At 46.8% G+C, this 27641-nt stretch overlaps 1 protein-coding gene across 7 annotated transcripts; it reads right to left on the bottom strand.

Annotated features, from left to right (window-relative positions):
* On the bottom strand, positions 1–27461 carry BLTP2 (bridge-like lipid transfer protein family member 2). 7 transcript variants are annotated; one of them, XM_079906034.1, is made up of 39 exons: positions 27121–27461; positions 26137–26260; positions 25568–25617; positions 25123–25270; positions 24819–24937; positions 24526–24586; positions 24153–24342; positions 23436–23559; positions 23151–23275; positions 22844–22911; positions 22592–22737; positions 21511–21629; positions 21236–21399; positions 20818–21076; positions 20105–20310; positions 17091–18183; positions 16466–16657; positions 16122–16324; positions 15857–15975; positions 15515–15735; positions 15008–15198; positions 14775–14874; positions 14441–14643; positions 13263–13557; positions 10451–10608; positions 9969–10175; positions 6699–6798; positions 6283–6465; positions 5662–5783; positions 5030–5185; positions 4826–4938; positions 4070–4250; positions 3412–3498; positions 3103–3213; positions 2833–2968; positions 2598–2728; positions 2311–2412; positions 1595–1729; positions 1–1161 (listed from the first exon to the last, which is right to left on the bottom strand). In XM_079906034.1, the coding sequence occupies exons 1-39, from the start codon at positions 27186–27188 to the stop codon at positions 979–981; spliced, it is 6693 nt and encodes a 2230-aa protein (XP_079762160.1). In that variant the 5' UTR covers positions 27189–27461; the 3' UTR covers positions 1–978. The 7 variants fall into 7 exon arrangements, 6 of the variants coding, with proteins under 6 accessions (XP_079762160.1, XP_079762161.1, XP_079762164.1 ...); XM_079906035.1 differs by having other exon boundaries at positions 4826–4947; positions 24153–24303; XM_079906033.1 differs by having other exon boundaries at positions 45–1161; positions 4826–4947.
* Between the last annotated feature and the right edge of the window lie 180 nt (positions 27462–27641).

Raw genomic sequence — 27641 nt, 5'->3', positions numbered from 1 at the left:
GTTCCTCCCCTGATGCTGCATTACACATGAGCCCCGCCTCTTTCCCTTGTTGTTCATGACTAGAGATGCAAATGATGCAGCCAAACCTCACCCTTATCCCCAAATGCTATCGCCCCTGGTTAAGAATGGCTTATAGCCAGGACTAAAATGTGCAGAGACCTATCAGCCTGGGACCAATGTCACGTCAGAGCTGGGAAGTATCTGTGACACAGCTTCAGGCAGGAGGGAAGAAGCCACCCTCATTAGGGTGGCAGCTAGGTGTCTTGGACTGATGGGGAGAAAAGGATATAGGCTGAAACCATGCACTCAATACAATTAAAAAAAAAAAAAACCAGCATCAAATTTAAAATATATTTTTTCTCTTTAAATGATTTTTTTTTTTTTTTTTTTACCATTTTTCAGGGGATACCCCAGGGAGAGGGACCCATAGCCAGCTGTGTCTCCTACTGCCATTCTCCCAAGTGAGCTTGGCACAGATTGGGGAGGGGCTGATTCCCCCCACAGCACTAATACCTCTTTCATACAAGGCAGTGGAATGAGGAACAGAAGATCAGCCCCTCCCCTCCACTTTCTGGCACAGAGGGAGAGCAGTTACACTTACAAATATATATATATTTTTTATATATGTCTATTTATAAAAATTTATCACACTTGATCAGAGCTGTCCCCCCACCCTTTCAGTTGAACCCAAGGGAACCAGATACTAGCCGTGGGGCCATTCCCTGGGCCTTGCTCTCTTGATGCCTCTCTGGCCCTGGGCCTGCTGATCAGTGTGAGGTAGAACTCAGAATTATTATCCACCATGTTCTGCAAGGAACAGGCCAGCTGCTAAAGAACAGCGCCTCTATCCACAGTACCCTGTGGGCTCCTGACCCCCACAAATCCTAATGGATGAAGGGAAGCACCTCCCACCCCACAAGTCCCTGTGGCCTGAGCCAGAGTCAGATCCTGTACTGCAGCCTCTCTTGAATTGCCGGATCACTTGCGCCTGCCAAAGATGGACTTCTTCCCAGGATTCTTGTTGCCCACACTTAAACCGATGAGGAGCCGGGCTTTCTCCTCCTCTTCCTGCTGCTGCACGTTGAGGTCCGATTTAGTTTCCAGCTTTCCCCGGACTTCAGACCCTGCTGCAGGCTTCAGCCTTAGCTTCTCTTTGATTACCTGATAGGTTAGAGAGGAGTAAAAGGGAAGGTAAATATTAATGAGACAGGCAAAATAAATCAAGTGGACCAAGTCAGTAAAGATTTATCAAACTTACATGAAGGCACAATGGGGCAATTCAAATTATAAAATGATCTCTGCTTTCAAGAAGCTTACAGTCTATTAGAACCCACTCTAAACATGAAGTTGTGCCAGCCCTCACTTCCCTAAAAATCAACAGTAGTTAACATATATACAGCAGTCAGTAAACATTCAGTTTAACCATCTGAGCAAAGTCACGGAGAGGACAGGGATAAAAGTCACTCACTTCATTCACCTGCCCCTTTCCCAAGGCTGCTTGTTAATACATGCATCTTAAAATGAAATGCTCCTGAGCAGAGGATCTGCTTGCCAGCCCCTGCTAACCAAACAGCCATGAATTCTGCCGGGATACCTGGGCAACCAGGGCTTTGCGGCTGTCCCTCTTGACAGCCATGGCAAAGTCTAGCCATGTCCATGTGTTGTTGTGGTACTCCAGACAGGGCAGCACCAGGTTAAGGTCGCCCCAGTCCACACTGTTCTTCTCACCCTGCAGGAGGGGGAGGGAAGAGAAGAGAAAAAAATATATCAGCTGCCAGTTTTAGTCCAAGCCAGTGAGTCCAAGTCTAGTACCTTCCTGCAGCAGCAACCTACAGATACCTATTTCCCCTTATCTCAGTCTGGTACTGATTCCTGAGGGCAGCAGAGGGAACAGATTTATCACCCACAGACAAGCTTCACAAGCTGAACTATCTCTGTTTTTAATCTCTGATCTTATGCGGTGCCGTTCCCATACTGTTCTAAAAAGTGCTGGGGGCGCTTCCCTGGTGGCGCAGTGGTTGAGAATCTGCCTGCCAATGCAGGGGACACGGGTTCGAGCCCTGGTCTGGGAAGATCCCACATGCCGCGGAGCAACTAGGCCCGTGAGCCACAACTACTGAGCCTGCGCGTCTGGAGCCTGTGCTCCGCAACAGGAGAGGCCACGACAGTGAGAGGCCCGCGCACCACGATGAAGAGTGGCCCCCGCTCGCCACAACTAGAGAAAGCCCTCGCACAAAAACAAAGACCCAACACAGCCAAAAATAAATAAATAAATAAATGAAATTTAAAAAGTGCTGGGGAAGGGCAGACCTTGTAGCTGACGCACAGTGGAACCTGTGGGATCTTTATGTAGATGAAGGAGTTGTTCATGGCAGCTCGCTCTTTCATCTTGTCAATATCATCCACAGGGTGCTAGGAAAGAAAGGAAAGAAGAGTGTGCCCCTGAAGCCATCACAGGAAACTCAGGACCCCAAACATCTCCATCTCCTTTCACCCCTGGAATAGACTCAAAGGAAACAGAAAGAAATCCCCAGCCAGGCCAAACAGTGTACCCCAAGACTCTCCCATTTTTCTATCATCAGGGGCATGTCTGATACCTCAGGTGCTTTGCGAAATGACCTTCTGACCCCAGAACTCCGATTCAAGCCCTGTGCCACACCCTTCCCAGGGCCCAGTGGTGCTGCGTCATCTGTTGCAATCAGTTGCCGAGGCTTCACCACTGGTATTCCTATAAAAAAGCAAGTACACTAGCTGTTGTCCTCTTGCTGAAGCCTCAGCTGTCTCTGGGGCTGCTACCTCAGTCTTCTGGAGCTCCACCATTAAAGTTCTCACCAGTAGTCACCAGTTTGGACTTATCTTCTTCATCACCAACCTCGTCATCTTCCACACTTCGTCCAGGAAAGAAAAAGCCCATTATTCTATGAAAGAACTGGTGTGTCAGCTGGATGGTGAGAGGCACCACATTTACCTAAAGAGGAAAAAGGCTGAAGAAGCAATTAAGCTCAGACATCATCCCTCTGTTTACCTACCCCTAACATAAAAACGCACAGATAGTTTTTAACTGCCTTTTGTTCCTGGGTCCCCAAAGGACTGTTTACTAACCTCAAAGTGCTCCTTAACAGAAATACCCCCAACGGGGGGCCGGACTTTGCTGAAGAGGCGAAGAGCTAGCTGTCGCCCAGACTGGCAGGAGCTCTGGGGCCGCAGGACTACCTGTAGAATAAAGAGTAATAAATCAACCCACAAATCCTCTGCAGAGGAGAGACGAAGCAATGGTCTTGCTAAGCTGGGCAAGCTTCCACCATCTCAGATCCCATTGTTTCCCATAGTAGGTTTATGTGGAAGGGTCACTGCAAATGCCCAGTGTTAGGAAGCATGGGAATGGGCTAGGAATAGGGAAATAAGACTTACCTTATAGACAGCATTGGGGAGGAGGTTGTTCATAGTGAACCAGCCCAACTCCAGAAGATGTTCTGCTGTGTCATCAGATTTATTCACCTATAAAGACAGATTCCCCCACCCCCACCCCCAAACCACTATAATAAGCTTTTCTCAGGAGCTTGCTAGAGTACTGCTACATATATCATTTGTTTTCATGGCCAGGGCACTAAGTGCCTGCAGTACTTTCCAGTCACTGTGACATTCAAAACTGGTCTCGACTTATTTCCAAATGGCCCTGGGGGGTTGGAAGAATAATGAATAATGTCCTGTCCTCCACGCCATGGGTAACTGCAGGAAAGCTGAATGCCAATATAGAATTAATGATTCTATTCTAAGCTGGACTTGGAAGATTACTTCCCTCTGAGCCACATTTCTAGGGATAACCTTATTCAATAAGGGAAGCATTTGATCAAGCTCATCTATATATTATTTAATATTACAAGCAAATGTGTATGAGCGGCACTCTCTGCTCATGTTTCTATCATTATTAATAACCATTAATACCATCATTAACAGTCATATAATAATCAGTCCCTTTTTGTTTATCTCTTTTTGTGAGTTAAGACTCCTGAGAAAGGTCAATGCCTCTCAATACAGCTGTCTTTGTGTGACTGTATACACCCAATACCTTGCTGTAGAGGAACCGCTGCAGCTCCAGTTCAGCAATTCCCAGCTGTCCATCTTCCTCTGTCAAGCGCCATCGTGCCTGAGCAAAGTAGAACTCGGTGCGGCGGACCACACTCACATCTTCTTGCTGCTTTCGCAGCTCCATCTTGTTGGCCTGCTGCAATTGGAAATCCTTAAAACACCTATAAATAGATAGGAGGGTCAAAGCCAATAAGGGCAACAGCATTTGGGTTAGGGGTGGGGCGGAATGCCCTAGAATGATGCAGGAGGTAAACCCAGAGATGGACCTATTCTAGAACAGCTATTCCCTAAATTTTTTCACTGGATTTGTTGCTCCTCAAACCCTGGGCCATGGGAGCACAAATCCCATCTTTAGTTCTACAGCTTCTTGAAAAAGTAGTCTGTTCCTACTAGTAACCCCTAAGATTGTATCTGCAATTGTGTTCCTTACTGATCAACTTCAAGACATTTTATTTTTAGTTTAGTTGCACAGTATCAAGGCAACAAAAATGATCTTTCCGAACTACCTGTTTTTCTCCTTTCCCCGGAGGTACTCTAGTAAGGATCCTAAGAAAGGGCTCTCCTGTTCTCAACCTGTTGGCCAAGTCCAACAAGACTCATTCAGGAAAAGGTGCCTGAATCTACTACATCAGCCTTTGATAATACACACTAGACCTAAAGACTTATCAGAACACAGGCAAAAGAAATCGACTCCAGCTGGGGCACTGGAAAAGGGCTGGAAAGAATGCTGTGGCACCTGATGAGGATGTTAAGCTCTTCACTTTCCAGCTGTAGATTGGCCTTCTCCTGGTTTAGCTGCAACTGAAGCTTCTGGTTCAGGTCAAGCAGGTTCTCATTCTTGCTGTCATCCTGCAAAGACTAGGGAGCCAGATAAGGAGAAACTGAGAGATTTCCCTTGTCCTAGGAGACTTCCCTGTCCTTAGATTGCCCGGGAGACTACCTTCATGATAGAATACATCTGCTTCTCCAGCTGCCGTATCTGGGCCACATGCTGCCGCACAGCCTCCTGTAGGTGTAATATGCTGCTGCGCTGCTCCTCAGGATTGCTAGAGATCTCAAGCTGGAACCTGACCCGCTGCTTCTTTTCACTATGCTCCTAAAGGAATGGAAAAGGAAATGAACAATAGACAAGTCTTGTAGTAAAGTAAAACAGAGAAAGGAACAAGAAATGATGATCTCTTCTGGAAAGCTCATCTTTCTCTCTCACCATTAGTGAGAGTAAGGGGTGAGCCAATGCAGAAGATTTGACAATGTGGATTTCACAATAAGCCAGTCCCACAGGGTAGGGGTAGAGGTGGGAAGTGGGAAGTAGTTTGTTTTCAGAGGTATGTAAGTGACTGAGTAAAGAACTGACCAAGAAAAACAAGTAAACACCTCTACAGTCTTAGGGACACTCAGACCTTTCCTAAATAACTAAAATTTCAACTGCTGCTGCTGACTAAAAGAGGATGTACTAACCACAAAGCCCTTTTTCAGTCTGAAGCATGGCTTTTCTTACTGGACCCCAAATAAAGCACAAGGTCTGGTGATTCCTGTGAGACTAACTGGCATTCTATAAGGGCCCATACTCACCTTCCGCTTGGGTTCTACATGGAGCAGCAGGTTGTTGACGATATCCAGGATCATGGCATACTGAGCCGGGTTTGTGGAGATTTCCAGCTCATGGTGGATGAGGGTGAAGGTATCCACAGCCCCTAGGTAATTGTTAGCAGCTAAATAAGAGACTCAGTTTCTCCCTAAATGTCTACCCCATCTCCTAACCCATATCTAGAACCACTTATGTTACTTAACCCCATAAAAGGTCTTGGTGAGATATGCTCATGGGTAGAAACATGTGCTTATTTCAGAGTCAAACAATATCCATTCATTCCAGTAAGTTTTTTTTTTTTTTTTTTTTTGGCCGTGCCTCACCCTCGCAGCATGTGGGATCCTAGTTCCCCAGCCAGGGATCCAACCCGCACCCCTTGCAGTGCAAGTGCGGAATCTTAACCACTGGATCGCCAGGGAAGTCCCCCATTTATACCAGTTCTATTCTCTCCTAACAGAACTTTAAAAATGTAAAGCAAAGTGAAATGTTAATGCCCTAGGCACACTGGGACTCTTAGTAACACTTCTGCCTCAAAACCACTAAGGAAATAACTGCTTTCACAAGTTCCCTAGTCCTCTCCTAAAAGCCTTTCAAAGCCTGAATACCTTCCTGCTTCTTTAGGAGATCTTCCTTTTCCTGGTTCTCATGAACCTCAGGTGGCTTAATCTGAGTTGCCAGCTCAGGATCAATGTCATGGCTGTAACTAATATAGTACATTCGGCAGCTGCAGCGTGAAATGATCCGCTGGACTTGCTGGGCTTGTTGCGCCTCAGCTGGCTGGTTCCAGTCTGCGAAGAGGTAGGAAAGAGATAAGAGAAAGACATTCTCAGAAGAGGTATTGTGAGAGCCTCCCAGCTATGCGTGATGTCTAGGGAACTCCAGACACTTGCTTTCAACATAGCCTAACACAAAGTGGTCCTATTCCACGTACATTAATCTTACAAACAGGTAAGGAAATGAGGCCCCTTAAGGATGCATGTCTGCTCCTAACCACGTAATGGGGGAAGAGGTGAGAACTGACCTGTGGTAGTGGTAACCATGCCTCCCACTGCCTGCCCGCTCTCCATCAGCTCCTGCACAGAGTCCAGACTACGCTGCCGGTGCTCCTCAATATTCTTTACCTGAAGACAGGGATACAGGCACCTTTAACTCCTGGGGGACCAGGAGCTTGTCCTGCACAAGCTCCATTATATATCTCCATTATATCCACTATACAAGTTTAACACTATCTAGATTTTCACTGCCTGGAATAGCTTGAAGAATCTCCCAGGGTAAAGGACATATGTCCCTCTCTCCTGACCCAAACCACCCAATTCTCCAAACCCAACTGAGTTACATGCACGTTTTGCCAGGCCTTAGGCCAGAAAAATACAAGCTAGGTTAACACCAAATCATGTCCCACCTCACACCCATTAGGATGGCTACCAAAAAAAATTAGAAAATAAGGCAAGGATGTGCAGAAATTGGAACTCTGTGCACTGTTGATAAGTAAAATGATACAGCCACTGTGGAATTTCCTCAAAAAATTAAAAACAGAATTGCTGTGTAATCCAGCAATTCCACTTCTGGTTATATACCCAAAAGAATTGAAAGGAAGGTCTCAAAGAGAAATTTGTACTCCCATATTCATAACAGCATTATTCACAATAGCTAAAAATATGGAAGTATCCCAAGTGTCCATCAGTGGATGAACGGAGAAGCAAAATGTGGTATTATACATACAATGGAATTCAGGTTTAAAAAGGAAGGAAATTCTAACACATGCTACAACATGGGTGAACCTTGAAGGCATTATACTAAGTGAATAAGCCAGTCACAAAAGGACAAATATATATGATTCCACTTATATGAGACACCTAAAATTTATATATATATATAAAAGAGAGGTATTTAAGAGTAGTCAAAATCACAGAGAGAGAAAATAGAATGGTGACTGCCAGGACCTGGGGGAAAGGGGAAGTGGGGAGTTACTGCTTAATGGGTATAGTTTGTTTTTCAAGATAAAAATAGTTTCAGAGATGAATGGTGGTGATGGTTGTATATTATGAATGTACTTAATACCACTAAACTGTACACTTAAAATGGTTAGGATGATAAGTTTTATGTTAAGTTTCTTTCTTTCGTTTTGGCCACGCTGCGTGGGATGCAGGATCTTTGTTCCCCAACCAGGGATGGAACCCTTGCCCCCTGCAGTGGAAGCACGGAGTCTTAACCACTGGACCGCCAGGAAAGTCCCTTTTTCTTTTCTTTCTTTTTTTTTTAAATGTTTATAAATTTTATACTATGTATATGTTATCACAATTTTCAAAAATGGAAAAAAATCAAATCATGTCATGGGCAAAAAAAATTCATCGAAACCAATGACTTCCCACCCATTTTGGTATTCGTGTGTTTGTGTTCTTGCTGTTTTCTGTCTTCAGACCATTGTGACACTGTTGCCATGGGGGAAGGGAACTGAATTCTTTTGACACTCTCTGCCACGCTGAAGTCAAAGTGAATAGAATGAGTGATATGAGAAGAACATAAACAATCTGTCAAGTCACCAAAAAATTCATATAGGAAAGGCAAGATCAAAGTCTTTCCCACCTAAGCCAAGGACATTCCACTCTAATGCTAATATCACAGCCTGAGAAAAAACGAGTTCACTTGCAAAAGAACGCATGCCTAAAAGAAGCAGAGGCCCAGAAAATGTCAGATCTTCCATAGTTCATCCTGCTTATCTTTGCGTGAGTAGTTACCACCTTCTGTGCCTATCTCCTGAGACTACTGGTAAAGGGTACTGCTTGCCTGAACTACAACTGTAATATACCAGCAGGACCTTTCATATTACCAACAACCTGACCCTTACTTGGCTTGACATCTGATTAAATGCTTATTACTTATATAACTCATATAACTTATACTTGGGGTTGAGCCTTAAGGTCATTGGAGTAAGAAGTACCAGCCAGGGAGGAGGGAAGAGGGATTAGCTTTATCCCCATTGAGTAGAATGAAAAATGAAGTATTCACATTGGTCCTAATCGGATGTAGCTGGATCCAGTAACTCATCTGAATGTACCATGCCCAGCACAATGCGGACACTTAACACCTGTTAAATAAGTAACCACAATGCAGAATATTGGCTAGGTACATCTCATAACCATTAGATCTCCCAATAAATCTGATGCAATTATATCACAGAAATTATAGTACAAATTTAGTTTTACCAAGATGCTGAAAAGAAAATTTATAGCTTAGTCCCTGCCAACTGCTCACAATCTCACCTTCTAACAAAAACATTATCTTGACATACACTAAGACTTCCTCAAACATACTGACTTAAAAGAATAAAACTGGGACTTCCCTGGTGGCGCAGAGGTTAAGAATCCGCCTGCCAATGCAGGGGACTCGGGTTCGAGCCCTGGTCTGGGAAGATCCCACATGCCGCAGAGCAACTAAGCCCGTGCACCACAACTACTGAGCCTGTGCTCTAGAGCCCGCAAACCACAACTACTAAGCCCGCGTGCCTAGAGCCCGTGCTCCGCAACAAGAGAAGCCATCACAATGAGAAGCCCGCACTCGCCGCAACTAAAGAAAGCCCGCGCGCAGCAACAAAGACCCAACACAGCCAAAAATAAATAATAAATAAATTTAAAAAAACAAATAAGACTACTTTCCATCTGAATGAAGCTTTGTATTTTTCAAAGTACGTTCTCATTTGATCCTTTCAACAGTTTTCTGAGAGTGAAGTATTAACTCAATTTTACAAATAAAGGTGACTTCCCAAGGGCTCATGGCTACTAAAACAGCAAAGGTGAAATCAGAACTCACATAATAACCTGCCTCCTAGACAAGCAGTCTTTCTACTCAACCTTACCGATTTGCTGAAATGACCAATCATCTTCATCAGAGAGATGAGAGAAAGGGCAGATAGAGAGCTTATCTAAAATTCTGACTTACTGCCTGTTTTTTCGGCTGCCTGCTGATTAGTGTGATCTTATTAATAGGGGTCAGCAATCTCAAAAATAAAAAAGTTCTAACCCATTTTATTCTCATGTAGGGAACTGAGAATCTCCCTTGCAATGAAATAGAATAGTATGAGATTTAAAAAACAGAAAAAGCACTATGTGTTCACAGATCACAGGCCAGAGACTGCCAACAGTTTCTACATTCAAGTGTTATCATCAGCCTCATTATTCTGCCAACCTGGTAGCAACAGGTACTGTCAAGGATCTTGCAAGCTATTTTGGCGAAAGGGGTCAACTATGGAAAACTGGAGATACAACGGGCCTTCCCAGCCCTGCTGACTAACCTCTAACCAGAGCTGTCGGCCATCCTGCTCAGTGGGGCTGCTTTCAGTGGTGGCAAAGTACTGCATGCCATCCAGTAGGCAAGTCCAGGATGTCTTTTGCTTCAATGTGTCACCATACCAGGCTGGATGGTGTTGGCACTGCAGCAGCTGGGCTTTGGCAGCTGACACAATGACACAGCCTTCTGTCTCCGCTCCACGAAGAACCATCTACGCCAGAGACAGAAGCAGAGTCACAGCACCAGGGCCACAAAGAATATGGAAGGTTAGTGAAAGGGCCTGTACCAATGACTGCAGCTGGGTCTAATTCTGGCTTACTGAGTGCACGCTACTGGTTTTTAGTAATGGAAGTGATTATCCACGATACCTGTTAGAACAATTTTTTGGAGCTCTACCCACCTATTCTTATTTAGAGGTGGGAGAAGGTAAACACATATGACTATGATCTAGCCCTATCTTTAGGTGCTCTAGTAAAGAGAAGGTACCTGGCAGTTGACCAGTTCAATAAGGCAGTTTCGGTTATATATGTCATCCGTCTGGCAGGCAGCAATGCCACACAACTGGTCACTCACACCTGACTCCTCTTCTGTGAACACTACAAACCTATCTGTCTCTTCAATCAGCTTCTGCAACATGTAGGCACCTGGCAGAGAAATATGAAGTGGGGGAAAAGCCACAGAGTCAAAGGGATAGAGAACACATCCAGGGCCAAACTGATCTTCCTTCAATTTCTCTAGAATGTATTCTCCCCAACCTGCAACTCCAGCCCAGCCCACTCCACCCCTTGACCCCTGGGTAAGGGTTGTCATTTCACTTTCCTTCAATTTTAATAAAAGTAACAGATTCCCAAGAGCGACTTAGAAATGCCATCTAAGTGGCAGCAATCCTTTCTCTTAGGCATATCCACCTCTGAATTACTCTAGGATCTTTTTTCCTTCCATTTTGTTCCTTCTCCTTTTCATTTCATATTGTTTTAAATGCTATTTGTTTGTTGACCACTCCTTTCCACATAAACCACTCCCCTGCCATCAGTGTCACTGTTCTAGCTCTACTGCTTTCTCTGATTATGACTTTAGATCCTCTACCTTCTCCCAGGTTTTAGAGATAAGTATATCCCCTAAGGTCTGTCCTTGGCCTGTTCCCTTTTCTTTTTTCTAGAGTTTGTCCAACAGTGTTGTGGTTAAGAGCACAGAATTAGACTAGTCTGCCTATGTTCAAGATCCTATCTCTGCCAGTTACTTGATTGTAACCTTGCTTGCTTTAACCTCTGTCTCAGTTTCCTCGTGTGTAAAATAACACTAACTATCTAATATGGTTGTTGAGAGAATTAAATGGAATAATAATACATAAAGTATTTCGCAGGGTACCTGCCACACAGTAAGCAACTATTATCTCCTTGGCATTAACTCTTAGTTCTATGCTGAAACTCCTAAGTCTCTACCTCTAGCCCTAAGCTTTTAGATCCTCATTTCCACCTGTTTTTTAGACATTACCTAGAGGTACTACTTACACCACAAACTTAGCATGTCCAAATACGAACTTAACAAACCTATACCTCCCCAAACCTGTTTATTAGCCTCTGGCTCTCCTAGTTACCATCAGGCCAGTCACCAGGCTCAAAACCTCAATCATTATCACTTTATCCCTATTTTAACTCCCTCTTCCCACCAGCTGCCAAATCTCTTATACACATAATAACATTTCTATTCATCCCCTCATCTCTATTCCCACTGCCTCTACCTAATTCAGGCTCTCCTTTCCTCTTGCTGAGACACCGTAATAGCTTCCTAATTTGTCTCCCCCACCTCCAGTTTCTTTCCAGTCGTCTTTCCATTGCCAGATTTATCTTCCTAAAAGTAAGATTCTAATGACACACCTCTATTCAAAAACCTTCAGTAGTTCACCACTGTTTACTGAATAAAGAACAAAAACTCCTTAGCCTTGTATTTTTGATGGTCTACCTGCAGTTTTCCCTTCCAGCGTCTTCACCTGTAGCTCTACTCTATGCCAACCCAGACTGTTCACTCTGCTCTGAACACATTGAGCTTGACCAACTCCACTCCTTTTCAGGATGTTCCCTTTGCTTTTAATGCCCTTGCTCCTCATTTCCACATGTTCAAACCATACTAAGCCTTCAAAGTCCAGCTCAAATGCTACTTCCTCAATAAACCCTTCTCTGATTATAGTCCCTCCTTCACTACAGTCAAGAACAGCTCACATATTCTTTAATTTCTCTCTAGCGGCATTTATCATTTTTCACCTTGTTCTTAAATTCACCATGAACTTGCATTCCTCTGTACTTGTTGTTCCCTCTCCCTAAAACGCCCTCTTTTCTTTCTTTGTCTATCAAACTCTTACTCATCTTTTAAGACCCATCTCAATTATATTATCTTCTCTGTGAAGCCTTTCTAGACTTCCCTATGCTGATTTAAATACTTTCTTCTTGAACATTCTTATAAAGCGTCTTCATGACTCTCCCCACACACACCCCCAACTGTGCTGCACAGCATGCAGGATCGTAGTTCCCTGATCAGGGATCGAACCCGTGCCTCCTGCAGTGGAAACACAAGAGTCTTAACCACTGGAGCACCAGGGAAGTCCCTCATGACTCTTAGTTTCAGAGCTTCCCCCTCATCTTTACATCCCTAATGTCTACGGTCATGTCTGGTACATTATAAACCCTCAGTAAAGCTAAAAAGTGAATCTATGAATGAATTGGAGTGATTGAGTCAGTGAATGAATGAACTAATCTTAGCTCATCCAGAGACGATAAACTTGTTGAGTCAAGTAAAATATCATATATTCTGTATCTCTCACTAAACCCAGCACAGTGCTCTGTGCCTATTAAGTACTCCATAAACACTTATTGACTGAACAAATTAATTCATCAAAACACAAAACAATTCTCTAATCCTTTCTTTTCCCTAGTCATTGTAAGTCATCACTCCTTCCTGATCCTCTTCTCCTGGCCAAAGGACCAGACAGTTTTTTTTTTTTTTTTTGGCCACACAGCGCAGCATGTGGGATCTTAGTTCCCCAACCAGGGACTGAACCCGTGTCCCCTGCAGTGGAAGCGTGGAGTCTTAACCACTGGAGCGCCAGGGAAGTCCCATGGACCAGACCCTTTAATGCCCCCATCACTGCTATATAAGACTTAGGTGGCCTAATATGGAAAAACAAGTTTCATCTTTACACACAGATCGAACCAGTCATTATTTAGTCCTTCTCAAACTCCTGTCCGAGCCCACATACATATTCTAAACCTAACCCTATGGAGTCTCGTCTCCCCCAGCTTACCTCCTGAAGACGCCTTATCAGGCTGTCCACTAAAGCTGGGAGTGTTGACAGGAGGTGGGGCTGGGGCGCTGGTCGGAACACTCTGCTTTGGCTTTTTGGCTGGCATCTGGGGATCAATCTTTAACCCCTTCAGAGCCTCAGTAGAGAGATTACGTTTGAGTACAGCTGCCTTTTTGTAGCCATCATATAAACCAAAGGCAATGTCCCGATTGGTGGTTGTCCAAGAAGCCCGTAAATCTACCAAGTGCAGCTGATGTGTGTGAAAAGCAGGATCCCCAACTCGAGTAGAGAGCTCCTAAGAAACAGGAAAAGAACCTCAGAGTAGCATGGAAATTCCCAACATTCCTCCTAGACCACAAATGCAGAGATAAAAAACATGCTTGTTGAGTAACAGACCTGTTCTGAGGGATACAAGACAACCCTAGAGAAAGAAAACCTAAGTGGTCTTAGTGTGTGCACTAGATTACACTCTGACTATATCCACTGTATTTTAAATGACTCAGAGAATTTCAACTAAAATCCTTCCTTAATTGTGTGTGTGGGGGTGGGGGGACCACCAAATAAGGCACTAGAAGCAAAAAGTTTCACTCTATTTCCTGAAGAGCAAGAGACTATCTTTACAAGGAGAGGGAAAGAAAGGAATTTTCAAAAAGAGGGATGCTGATACTAGTGAGTGCATCATAAAGTAACAACATATATAATTAGAGTGTAGTTTAGGAACATCACCAGGGACTTAGCCTGAAACCTACTGCTATGGACTGAATTGTGTACCCACACCAAATTCGTATGTTGAGGCCATAATCCCCAATGTGACGGTATCTGGAGATAGGGCCTTTAGGAGTAATTAGGTTTAGATGAGGTCATGAGGGTGGGGCCCTCATGACAGGATTAGTGTCATCATAAGAAGAGACATAAGAAAGCTTCCTGCTTTTCCTGCCAGGTGAGGTCACAGTGAGAAGGCAGCCATCTGCAAGCCAGAAAGAGAGCCCTCACTGGAGGAACCTGGTCCTCACCAGGACCATGCTGGCACCTGATTTTGGACTGCCCAGCCTCCAGAAGTGTGAGAAATTTCTGTTGTTTAAGCCACTCAGTTTATGGTATTTTGTTATGGAAGCGTGAGCCGACTAAGACACCTACTGATACAGAAAAGGCAGTAAAGAGAATGTGTCAGGCGGTACCTCCTCAGCTGTGCGATTGCTGTGCCGTTGGTAGGTAAGGGAGGACAGGCTCAGTAGGTGGGTCTTTGTTACCAAGGGATCAAGGCAGTGGTCAGCATTCTCTTCAGTGGGCGAGGCCATCAGGTAAACAGTCACCTGACTTAAGTCACTAACCATCTGGGTCACACTCCAGTCAGAGATGAGGCGCCGCATCACTGTGCCCGCTGAGAAAAAGAGGCATACAGAGCCCATGCAAACCAGTACAGAACAGTGTGGGACAGAAAGAGGAGGGAAGGGAACTGAGAAAGAGGACAAGGAATAGGCAAGGACAAGTGGTGGGAGCCTTTGATCTTACCTTGAGGTATAAGCCGCTGAGTTCCCCGAGTGAAGACGTGGCCCTGACTGCACTCAATTTGGATGCCACGTTGCTGGGCGAATGAGGCCCAATAATGCACCTGGCAACAAGACAGCATAACACTGAATGAAGGATGGCATCAGAGAGACGATTCAGAGACCCAGTAAGAGAAAACAAGAAAACTAGAGAAGGGGAACAGAACTGCAGATGTCAGCAGCACCGTCAAAGCTGACCTGCAGCTGGGGAAAGAGTGCAGTATAGGAAAGCTGCTTGTAGTGCTGGCCAAGTTTCTTCTTGCTGGGTTTCAGGTTATTGAAGAGCTTTCCCCTACAAATAGGCCTTGTGACACTAGTCCAAGTTGCCCAGAAGTTCTGCATCCAGCGCAGGGTGCTACTATACAGCAGAATTCGGGGCTGGGATATTGCTGCAAAGGAAACGACAGACATTTCCTAGCTGTGGTTAAAACACAGAGACGAAGCTAAATCCTTCCCTAGCTTCAGGTTTTAGAGATTTAAAAACCCAAACAGCACTCAAGCCTCACACTCAATATCCCCAACACCCTCTCCTTTCAAAGACCCAAGCTCCCTACTTTCACCAATCCTCTTCCAAAAAAACATCTTGACCCAAACCCTCCTTTGCTCTTTTCCTATCCCCTCTCCAGAGGGTCAGCTGAAGTCCTTGGTGTCTAAAGTTCATCCTCCCAAGCCCTTCCTCCCCGCTGCCCCAGATCCAAGCCTCACTTCCACTGTGCCGAGTCAGATCCATCTTGATGGAGAGATTGAGGTTCTCAGAGCGAAAGGCCCGGTAGGAGTCATGAAGCTGGCCCAAGGGCACCTCAGGCAGGAATTCTGGGGCCCGTAGAGTGACACCATGGTGATCATGGGGGTTCCCGTGACATAGCCACTGCAGGTCCAGTGTCATGCAGAGGTCAGGCAGGTGAAGGAAGCAGCAGTCATCATACCTGGCTCACAACAGAGCCCTGGCCCTTAGTGCCCTGGTCACTTGCAGCCCCTCGGCTCTTCCCCTCTCCCCCCACCCTGAGTCCCACACCCTGTTGAGGCCCCATCTATCACCCCACTCACTTAGAGGCTGTTCTCACGTTGACATCCAAGTCACCCTTGAACACAAACTGACCAGGTTTCCAATGAAAAGACAGCTGGTTCCACTCCCAGTGCATATTTTCAGTTGTGTTGTATGGATCCTATAACCACCCCAAAAACTTGGTCAGATATGAATAAACATATCACCTTCACCTCCCAAATCAGTACCTTTCTCTCTTCCCCCATGTGCTGTACAAGCCCCAACCATACCATCCTAATAAGAAAACAGTTCCTCTGGACCCCTCACCTCAGTAGCCAGCTGGTGCAGGTTTGCCTGTTCAATGTCCATGTGCCAGTCCCCATGGAACAGAAGACGGCTCTTGTCCCACCAGGGCAAGGGTGGGCTGGGGTCAGCTGAGGGCTTGGTCAAGAGGTCCACAGACTGGCCAATCAGTGTCCAGGCTGGATCCCAACACGGGCCCCATACCACTGTGTACTGGAAGATTTCCGCTGGGGTAGAGGAGCAAAGGGCACAGCCTGCTATACAACTTCATCCCTCCCTTCTCCCTTCACTCCAGAAAGGCCTCAGCTCATCTCCCACCCCAGCCATCACCAACATCTCAGTCAAATCATTTGCCCTCCTCTACTCACAGTGAAAGTCGTGATAGAACTTGAGTGGGGGCATGTTCCTCTCCACTGCCACGTTACCCCATGGAAGCCCCAAGTGCAGGATTTGACGCCGACGCGAGCAAGGCTGACCGCTCTGCTCGGTGCCCACAAGTCGACCCATCAGCCGCCAGTCACGGATCTCAAACAAGTACCGGGGATAGTCTCTTATCCGAACTGTTATTATAGGGAGGATACACACCAGCTACTCAGGAAACTGTCTTAGCACTCTCGGGCACTTTCCCCCCCGCTACTATTTTTACCCATCTATTGATATTTTACAAGATCAACTGAGAGAATAAGAGTTGGCAGTCGGCAGCAAGACTGAAAAAGTGCACGGAGACCCTGAGCAGACAGTGAGGGGAATAACACTGAGACCCAAGAGCCGCACTAACCCTGAAGATGACTGTGTTAGTACCTTTGTGTTTAGCCAAGCGGTTTCAGGGTGAAATTCAGGAACAAAGAAAGGGAAGAGGAGTCCACCCATCCCACTCCACCCACCCCAAAACAGCCACATTTCCCAATATAACTGAGCTCCTCTGTAATCACTCAAAGACCTCCCTGGACAAGGGGCAACACTAGGCCCTGCAAATAGGGAAGTACTACTTACCCAGAAATGTCTTGACACTGCACTTGAGCATACGACACCACTGGATGACAAGATCTACCCCCTCCGCAGGAAAAGGGCTGCCTGGATCAAGCTCTCGAACCTGCTCTACCACACGCTCAGGCCCGTGGAAGGAGGCATCTGCCAGAGCCACCAGCTCTAGCCCTGCCAGGCTCCAAGTGAGCAGTGCCCGGCGCATGGGTGTGTTGCCATAGAGACGACGGGAGCGCTGGATGTAGATTTCGATGTTTTTATGCTCCAAAGAGGCATAGAGCTCCTCAATTTTGCGGGCAGGCAATAACTCCCCATGCTGCTTCCGAAGAGCAGCCACTTTGGCATCCAGCAACTGCAGCCTTTTGGCACTCTCCTTACTTTCATCCTTCATCAGTTCATAGTTATCACGAAGTTTCACCTCAAAAATATCATCCAGGAAAACCCATGAGAAGTGCTGAACCTTCAAGAGTAGATCAGGTGGGAGGTAGGCAGAGCTTGGAGAAGCCTGAGAACGAGTTCCTCCATGCAGTCCCTTCAGCCATTTCTGAACTCCCACAGCCTCATCCAGAGTTCGAGAAAAATCATACTGATAAGGAAACTCCACTGAGACTGAACCCAGGGAGAGGAGCCAAACACGGTTCCGGAGGGTCTGCAGCACAGGGAAGGGGTTCCGGTGGAGGATCATCTCCTCCAGCTCAGGCAGCAGCTGCACCTCCACCTCCTTGAAGTTGAAGATGCTATTGCCATCGAACCCAGCAGCCAGCTCTGGGCAGTAAGCCTGCAGTGAACCCCCGTGCCGGCTCAGAGACACACTCTCTGCAGCCAGGGTAATGAACCTGTCCTCAGCTACAAAAGCTGTCAGCTTAGCTGTGCTCACCTCTAGAGTCAGGTTTAGCAGCCGCTTTGGGGGAGAGGGCTCAGGGGGACAGCCTTCTGGCTCACAGGCAGTCTCTGGAGTCTCTAGTGCAACAAGTGGAACAGTCTCAGGAAACAGAGTGGCTCTTAGTAGGTCTCGGCACTGCAGGGTGGCCAGGATATGCTGGTACAGGTACATGTGATCTGGAGGGCTCCAGAGTAAGGTCAGCCCTGCACCACACTGAACCTTTAGAGAGCAAGAGAAAAGGATCTATCAATTACAATGTCCCAGAACACAAGAGACACACCTGGCTCAAGAACCATCTCCACTCAGAAGTCTCTCCTGAGTCATCACATTAATTACCCCCTTGTTTTGCTCCTCTTTGCACTAATAAACTGAGCTAACAGTTCTTAATTTATACTTACAAGCACTTACACTTTTTTTTTTTTTTTTTGCGGTACGCGGGCCTCTCACTGTTGTGGCCTCTCCCGTTGCGGAGCACAGGCTCTGGACGCGCAGGCTCAGCAGCCATGGCTCACGGGCCTAGCCGCTCTGCGGTATGTGGGATCTTCCTGGACCGAGGCACGAACCCGTGTCCCCTGCATCGGCAGGCGGACTCTCAACCACTGCGCCACCAGGGAAGCCCCACTTACACTTTTTAAGTCCTCCTCAACTGGATTCTAAATTGTCTGAGAGTACAGACCATGTATTTTATTATTTTTTTTAACATTTTTTTTTTGGATGTGGACCATTTTTAAAGTCTTTATTGAATTTATTACAATACTGCTTCTGTTTTATGTTTTGGTTTTTTGGCTGTAAGGCATGTGGGATCTTAGCAGGGATCAAACCCACACCTCCTGCATTGGAAGGTGAAGTCTTAACCACTGGACTTCCAGAGAAGTCCCGAGGCCACATATTTTAATTCTGGTATCTACCACAGTACATCCAGTATATATACATGTACTCAATAAGTTATTTGGCTTTATGTTTCTGCTCATGAGTTATCTTTCTATAACAACCACACTCTGTAAAATAACCATTGCAACAATCAACTGGAAAATGTTTCATGCATTGATTGCACCTTGACTTAATTCTTAAAATGTATAAAGAGTACTGGTCACACAAGTTAATACAGCAATTGACCTATGGGAAAGTATGCCTCAAACAAGGGAGTAAAGACCTTGTCAGCTTGAAAAACAAAGTCAATTCTCAATAGTTAAGCAGAGAAAATTTAAATCCCAAGACAAAAAAATTCCTTTGAGTTCCAATCTCTGAAAAGGAAACTCTTCAGTTTCCAAAGGAAGCTGAAGTCTGATGAACAGGAACATATCCCACTCTCCCCTCAAGAGGGCCTTACATCTGTCTGATACTCTGAGGAGAAAGATATTGGGGAGCCTCTCAAAACTTTCCAGTGCCCCCATCTTCAGATCTCTTCCAGTCTTTTGATGAGCTGAGTGCTTCAGTAAAATGATACCAGATCGTGACCTTTAAAAGCCCTATATTTTTCAGATATATGCACTGAAATCTTTACAGTTGAAATTATATGTCTGGTTTCTGCTTCAAAATAATCCCAGAGAAGAAGGCAGGGATGACTGCTCAGAGTTTAGCTAAATGAAGCTCGTCGTAAGTTGGTAATTATTGAGGCTGGATATGGATGCATGAAAGTTCGTATATTCTCTCTAGTTTTATATATATTTTAAACTCCACATTAACAGTTAAAAATGTACAGAACAAGGGCTTCCCTGGTGGCGCAGTGGTTGAGAATCCACCTGCCAATGCAGGGGGCATGAGTTCAATCCCTGGTCTGGGAAGATCCCACGTGCAGCGGAGCAACTAAGCCTGTGTGCTACAACTACTAAGCCTGTGCTCTAGAGCCTGTGAGCCACAACTACTGAGGCCGCATGCCACAACTACTGAAGTCCACGCGCCTAGAGCCCGTGCTCCACAACGAGAGAAACCACTGCAATAAGAAGCCCACGCACTGAAACGAAGAGTAGCCTCCACTCACCACAACTAGAGAAAGCCCACGCGCAGCTACGAACACCCAACACCCAACACGAGGTGTTATATTTCTCACAGGTGAGTTTCACAACATGACTCAAGACTGGAAAATGCTCTAAGCCTAGGAAAAAACCAACCTGACTCCACCTCCCCACAGAAGCATTACCTCTAGAGAGCGGATGCTGCTGTGATAGGTGATGGAGAGCATGGAGAGGCTGAGCACTGGAGTGGGGATGTCAGGAGCCTTACAACAGGGTTGCATCTTCTCTGTGACCGACTTCACCAGCGCAAGCACAAGTCCTTGAACACCCAAGGTGGAGGTTTCAGCACTTCCCAGGACGGTCAGTGTGTCCAGTCGGATCTCTGAAGCACCTAACATCCAGAAACCATGTCAGGCTTGGTTCTCAGCTCTCAAATGGCAACTTTAGTCCTCACTCTCCCTCCTTCCTTATTCCTTTCACTCTAGCTATCCTTACTCCCCACACCTTCCTAACCTCATTTCTCATGTTTTAGGGAAGTTTTTCCTCTCCCATTTTAACCTAACTAGATCTGGCAGGGCCAAAGAAGTTCCCAAACTCCTACCAATTCCCCAGAGGTATACCAGTTACTCTCTAGAACTAGATACACAAAGAAATAAAAAACTAACTGCATCTCATTCTCTTGATCAGATATCAAAGCTGTCTTTTTCTCATGCACCTTGCTATTTGTAAACCCTTAAGAAACATCAAGAAGCCCAATAGTTATGCAAGACCTTCCAACATTTCATGCCTCTAATTTAGAAAATTTTCATATAATTGGTCTTATTAAGTGAGAAGGAGCAGCATAATCTGCTTAGGTTACAAGCCACCCACTTCAGTACAGATTTCCTGTCCCACTTACCGACCAGGGCAGAAAGGGTGAACAAGTTCATGTCCTCCACCTTCAAGTCCACCTTCCACAGTAACGACACAGATTCCCCAAATGAAGATTCCCTAGAGACAGCTGACTTCCCAGATTGTGGGCCCATCAAGGACAATATCCGAGAAAGACACTGAGCACAGGTATCTGATACTTCTACCTGCAGACCTCGGATGGTACAATCAAGAAACAGGGTGTCTGACTGAGTGCTGGACAGGCCCAGAGGCTGGTTATAGCTACCCTAGAAAAGAAGCAGAAGGACTCCATCAGAAGCATGCCAACACACAGTTCCGTAACGCACTGATGCATCGTCTGCTGCCAAAAAAAGATGCTCAGTGCTCTAAAGCATGGTAGGATGAGGAAACTTCACCGGCTACTATTCACCAAAGTCCCCACCTACCTGTAGTGTGAAGGAGTCCAGGACAAGCGCCTCACCCCAAACATGCATATTGGGTGGGTGGGGTGCCCGCTGAATGTGGGAGTCACTGCCCACCCGCCAGCAGAGGTGGTCCACAGTCAGGACACCCCGCTGATGGATACTTTGTGGTCTCAGGTGTTGGTAATCTGAAAAAAGAAGGTGGGAGAGAGGAGTTCTTTGGAGCCACAGTGGCCATCAATTGGGCCGAGCTCCACTAATGAACAGATTCTTGTTCCTCTTCCATTGCACAGCCTTACCCAGAGAGATGGAATTGAATCCCAAGGCAAAGGGTGGTGTATCTCCAAGCTGAATGGAAACGTTGACATTGGAGATGGAGGTGCTAAAGATGATAGGAGCCAGGATTTGAGGGAAGGTTCTGCATAGGGATAAGACATCACTGTTTGATAAGGAAAGAATTGCAACTTCCTACTATGTAACAGACTCCTGAATCTCACAAAAGACAGGGTGAGTTTTGTTGTGATTCTCAGGATGGGAGGCAACTAGAAAAAAACAGACTGAATTCATCAGTTCGCTCCCACTCCCAGTGATAATCCAGAGACTTATTAGGTTGAACCAGATGAAACTGCCATTTTCGTAGATCGAATGTGATGAAATCAGTATATCTTATGATTTAACTTACTACAATCAAAAGCATCGCTTCCGAACTGACCTTAAGTTCTCTATGCCAACACAATGCAAGTACTACACAGAGTCATGGCACTGCTGACATGATCTGTCACCTTATAATCTAAGGCAGACGAGATACTGTTATCATTTAAGTTCAGTTCAACAAATGTTCATTTCGTATAACAAGGAACTGTGCTGGGCATTGAGGACATAAAAGCAAAGAGGATGTCATTCTACCACCAGAGTCTAGTCTAACAGGGAAGATATATAAAATAGGTTTGCTACCGAGTCTGAGCTACTGAAACTGAGATTTAAAAAGCTCAAACAATCAGGGACTTCCCTGGTGGCACAGTGGTTAAGAATCCGCCTGCCAATGCAGGGGACACGGGTTCAAGCCCTGGTCCACGAAGATCCTACATGCCGCAGAGCAAATAAGCCCACGCACCACAACTACTGAAGCCCGTGCGCCTAGAGCCCGTGCTCCGCAACAAGAGAAGCCACCGCAATGAGAAGCCCGCACACCACAACGAAGAGTAGCTGCCACTCGCCGCAACTAGAGAAAGCTCAAGCGCAGCAAAGACCCAACGCAGCCAAAAATAAAAAATAAAAAGATCAAACAATCAAATACATATTTAACACAAAATGCCACTTTAGACCAAAAAATCCAGGAATCCACCTGATAAAATGGTGGCTGAAAAAGATTACACTGACCTTTTTTTCGTTTGCTTAATAACAGATGAACTAGACTCTTGGGTCTCCAGGGCTAGCATGTGCAGCCAGTGAGAGAATTCCAGATGCCGGTAATGAATAATACAAGTGTTCAGAACCAGGGAGGCTGCGAGGTCAATGGTGGTCACCTGGAAATAAGAACACGAGAACTGTGGGCTTCGGTTTAATTTCATTAGCTCATGATGCGACGATGCACAGAGAAAGAAGAAAAGGAATGATTCTTGGTCAACACACCTGCACACTAGCTTTGAGGGAGTTGAGGCAGACAATGCGCTGGCGGCTCTGGGACAGCAACAACCCATCTGTAAGGGCAAAGGGCAGATCAGAAGGAAACACTGGGAGGGCAAGAGGTAAGACTAGGAGAGAGTAAGAGGCAGGCAAGGAGATGAACAGGTCACCAACACTATTTTCTTTCAGTATGTTGCCACCTCCCCTTCCTCGGTTACAGTGATATTAAATTAAGAAGACCAAGTGGGGCATTGGGGAAGAGTGTGTCTGGTCCTCCCATTCTCTCTCAGTACCAGTATCCCCACCCATGGACCTTTCAGAAGGAGTTCAGTGCTCATCTGTGCCATATCAGAGTTTGCTGTGAAGCTTCGAAGGGGCAGCTGATCCTCATCACGGTGGTACAGGAAATGCAGCAGCTTCAGTGTCCAATTGAGGTGCCTGGACCAGAGACAGACTCTGGCTTAGAAATATGTGGGATGCTATTCCTACTCCCTTTATCCCCTCAGACAAGCTCAGTGCAGCTACTAGGCTGGTTATGGAGACCCCAGCACATAGCTCCGACTATCTCTCTCCACACTTCTGTCAGGAGAGATCTCACCTCTTTTGACTATTCATGGACAGCACCACACTTGTGATCTCCATCTTCACCTTGATTTGGTCTGGCAGCTGCTGAAGGAGGTACAGGCCAGGCAGAGTTGGCTCAGCCAAGTTCTCTATCACCTCTGAAAACATGAATGAATAAGACAAGAGCCATCAATCCTTAACACTCAAGTCTCCCAACACGCTGTGCCCTCTTTGGCCAAATCCTCCCATATAAAGTAGGCTAAGCAAACACCCAATCTTAGGTCATAACGCAAAGATCCCAGAGATCCAGGGACTTGCTGTACTTCCTTCCCCAGAGTCTAAAAAACAGTATGGAAAGCAGGTTGTTACAATGAAAAGAATATGGACTTTCGGGCCAAATAATTTAAACCCCATTTTCACTACTGACTAGCTAGGTGATCTCAGTCAAGTAACCTATCTAATCTTCCTAGGCTTCAGTTTCCTCATTTGTGAAATGTTAAGGAGCTAGTACAGGAACATACACAAAACACAAAGTACAGGTCTAATTCATGATAATTACCCACTAAATGTTAGTTCTTTCACGCACCACAAGCAAATGCCCTATTTCCTCTAGCTATCCTCAAAGGCCAGGGTCAAAGGCCAAGGCACTAACAAATCACACCTGAACAAGCGGTGAGACCACTATTTCTTTTCTACTTCCAAAATAACCCGAGAACAGGGAAGCTAAGAAGCTCACTGACTGGGGCTTTACCTGAACAGGGAACAGGCTTGGATGCCAGGCCTGGGCCCTGGCGCAGCAGCTGACTATGGAAGAGGCCCTCATGCAGTTCAGCATGGAGTGTCCACACATCCACAGTGATCGCCTTCAGCTGCCGGCTTCTGATGCCCACCTCTAGACACAGCTTTAGGGTAAGTGAGAGCTCCGCTAGACAGGTGTTCTCCTATAGGGAAGATACTCCTCTAAGGTGTGAACGCGTAGGGAGCTTGGGATCAAAATGCTGTGATCTGGAACACATCCTTGAGGGAACCCCATAGCACACAGAATCTGGAATGTAAGCCCTAAGCTCCTTCATACCTCATGCCCAGAAGAAAACAAGGCATCTGAATGACCATGGCATACTCACCAACTGGCCACTCTTTAGAACTTTGCTGTTGATCTGACTTAGGCTCACCTCACATTTCAGCCTGGGAAAGGAAAAAGATTAACAGCACTTGGCCCCTTTCCTCACCATTTACCTTCAATCAGGCTTTGTGGGCTGGAAGGCACAAGGCAAGCATTAAGTGCCTAATCTTACTCTCTCCTCAAATTACACAGAATGAGAACTTGACACCTTGATAAGAAAGCCCTGACATCCACCCACCCTAAAACAACTAAAAGGCAAGAAAGGGACTAGCAAACCTTCTACCCAGTGCTTACCTCTTCCCATCACTATCCAAAAGAAAACTGCTATCTCTGATCTGAATATGCCACAAGGATTCAGAAGTAGCCACCTTGAGAACCATGATGTTTATAGAATCTACATGAATGGAGAACAGCTGAAAAAAAGATGCAAAAATGAACGATAATTAACATCAAGGCAACGTCCTTCCTTTCCAGTGGAAAAAGAATAAGAGGCAGCTCTTAGTATTATGCCTCAAATACAGCAAAAAAAAAAATCCACCCATGACTCCACAGCCAGCCATTCCTACTTCAGTCCAGCAAAGTGGGAAAGTAGTCTCACCTGGCAGAAGATCTTCAATAAGGATGGGCTGAAGGACAGCTCCTTTTGGTGCACCCCAGGACTCTGGGAGAATGGGGCAAACAGGCCAGAAACCTTCTGTAGGTCTGTTCTGATACGTACTTCGCCGAAGCACAAGGCCACATAGTGTCTGCCCAGAAGAGAAATCTCACTGCCATCATGTCCATCCCTTCCATAGCAGTCTCTTCCCCTCCCTCACATTCACCTTCCCATCCTCCCTAAAAATGTAGCTCAAATCATGGAAGATAGTCTCATAGTAGTTATCAATATCTGTCCCACAAAACAATAGCTTCAAGGCTAATCCAGAGACATCAGCAAGAACCCACTTCCCTCCTTGGGCTGTGAGGCCTCTGTAACAGAATCTCATTTTGCAAACCACAATCCCAAAATATTCCCCAGGAGGAGAGTGAGGTGATAGGGTACTCACGGCAGATCATGGCTAAGGAGTTTGCTGGAAATCCACAGGCTATCAATTTCCTAAAACAGTGTGGGAAGAAGCTTTGTACACTAGCTGCTAGGCAAGCCAAGAGCAGCGTGACAAGATAGGAAGGGGTCTAAGGAGAGGAGGACGTGCTATAGCCCTTCCACTAAATATTCTCTATCCCATTTCCACCAGCTTCTCTCCTCGACACTATATCCTGTTCCTCTAATGACACTGATTGAACTTGTTTAGTATTTCTCTTTTATGGATATGTTGCCCTGTTTCCCCTCTTACATTAGAACAGTAAGCTCTTCTACTTTCTGTTATCTTTGTTCTGTGCTTTACTTCTGTATCTTTCTTACATGCCCTGGACACCCTGTGCCTTATAAGCATTTATAAAAGAACTTGCATCAATTCCAGTGTTCCTAAACTAGCTCTAAAATCATCTTGGCAAAGGGATGGCAAGGCCGGGGTTAACTAGGAAAGCCACCAGAATATTTTAAAAAAGGAAATTAAAAGTTGAAATTCAGTTGGATCAACCCAAATACATTCCCAGGAAGTTTCCTAGGACTCACCACTGTTTGCTGGTGCTGCTGAAACTTAAGACTGACATTTTGAATCCAAAAAAAGGAGCCAATCTTTAGTTCTGCCTGCAGCTTCCGCTGACACCACTTGGTGGCCAACCGGACCACAAGCCACCTGCAGAAAAATCCTTGTGAGTTCATAGGACCCTCTCCCAATTATCGCCTCCGTCACCCCCTGCGGGTCCTAGAAGGCCATGCAAAGGGACATGAACTGGAGGTGGATCTTCTTGGCAACCCTCCTGTCTCCCAAAACACCACTCTGTCACATACATTCAGCCACGCTGATCAGGACCCTAGCCCCAGAGTGTCCCCTCCACCCAGATGAAACGAGCCGAACTAAACTCCACCTTTTAAGTTGGAGACAAAAGAAAGCAACCCCTCAAATCCTCAGGAACCCCAGAGGTAGAGAGAAGAGGCCCCAACAGGAGTCGAAGTACAGGCATCCGTGCCAGATGTGCCATCACATAACCCGCAAAAGGTCTCCTTCTCCGCCCTCCAGACAGGTGTCTGCGGGAAGGCAGTGCGGGCTCACACCAGCCCGGCTCAAATGCCGCTCTCCCTGGGCAGCCAAACCTGTTCCGGCTCCCCAGGGCGAGGCTGCAGGTGCCCTTCGCGCTCGGGGAGGGGGACGTTCAGGGGCATGTGGATGGGGAAAGAAAAACCAGCCAGCCGGGGCCCCCCTCATTCACACCCCTATCCGCTCCCCAATCTCAGCATCTTCTCAGGCCTCGCCCGCTTGCTCAGTCTCCCCCCACTCTCGGTTCCTCCGCGCCAGCTCCGGTCGTACGCCCCGGCTCGACCCCTCCCCGCGTTGCGCGCCCCCTCCTCGGCCCCTCCCCCTCCGCTGCCCGCCCACCTCCCCCAAGACCCTTCCCCCTCCCGCGCGCCTCTTTCCAGCGCGCGCCCACCCCTCAGTCTCTTTTCCTTCCCTTCCCGCCATCCCCCCCACACACGCCGTAGCCGGGATCCCCTCACCGGCCTAAGAAGAGGGCGCTAAGCGTAACCAACAGCAAGGCCAACAGCGCAGAGAAGAACAGGGGCATTCCGGCCCCGGCCCAGCCTGGCTCCGGCCCCCGCCCTGCCGGGGCGCCCCTCCCGCCCCGCCGGCTCCGAGCTGGGCCGCCGCGGGCCGACCGGCAGCACGCGCAGGGATGGCGCTGGGCGAGGAAGCGTTGGCGCGCGTGCGCCCCGCCCCCCCCACAGCCCGCCAGCCAGCCAGCTGTCTCCCTGCCGCGCCCCGCCCGGCGCCCGCGATCCAGTGGGGCCGACCGGCTGCGTGCGCGAAGTGAAGGCGTGGCTCCGGAAGGAGAGCGATGGGGAGCGATGGGGAGCGGCCCTCAAGCGGACTGACACACAGGCCCCGCCCCCGGGCGCACCCTTCGGGACCCGGAAAAGGGAACCTGGGGTTTGCCAGTGACCTGGGCCTGAGCCCGCTGCCTCGCTGGCAGTGGACTTGGCTGGGTCGTTTGGGCCACGGAGAGTTCCACTTTCAAAGC

Source organism: Stenella coeruleoalba, assembly GCF_951394435.1.
Source record: "Stenella coeruleoalba genome assembly, chromosome: 19".
Lineage (NCBI taxonomy): Eukaryota > Metazoa > Chordata > Mammalia > Artiodactyla > Delphinidae > Stenella > Stenella coeruleoalba.
This window is presented reverse-complemented; position numbering and strand designations above follow the sequence as displayed.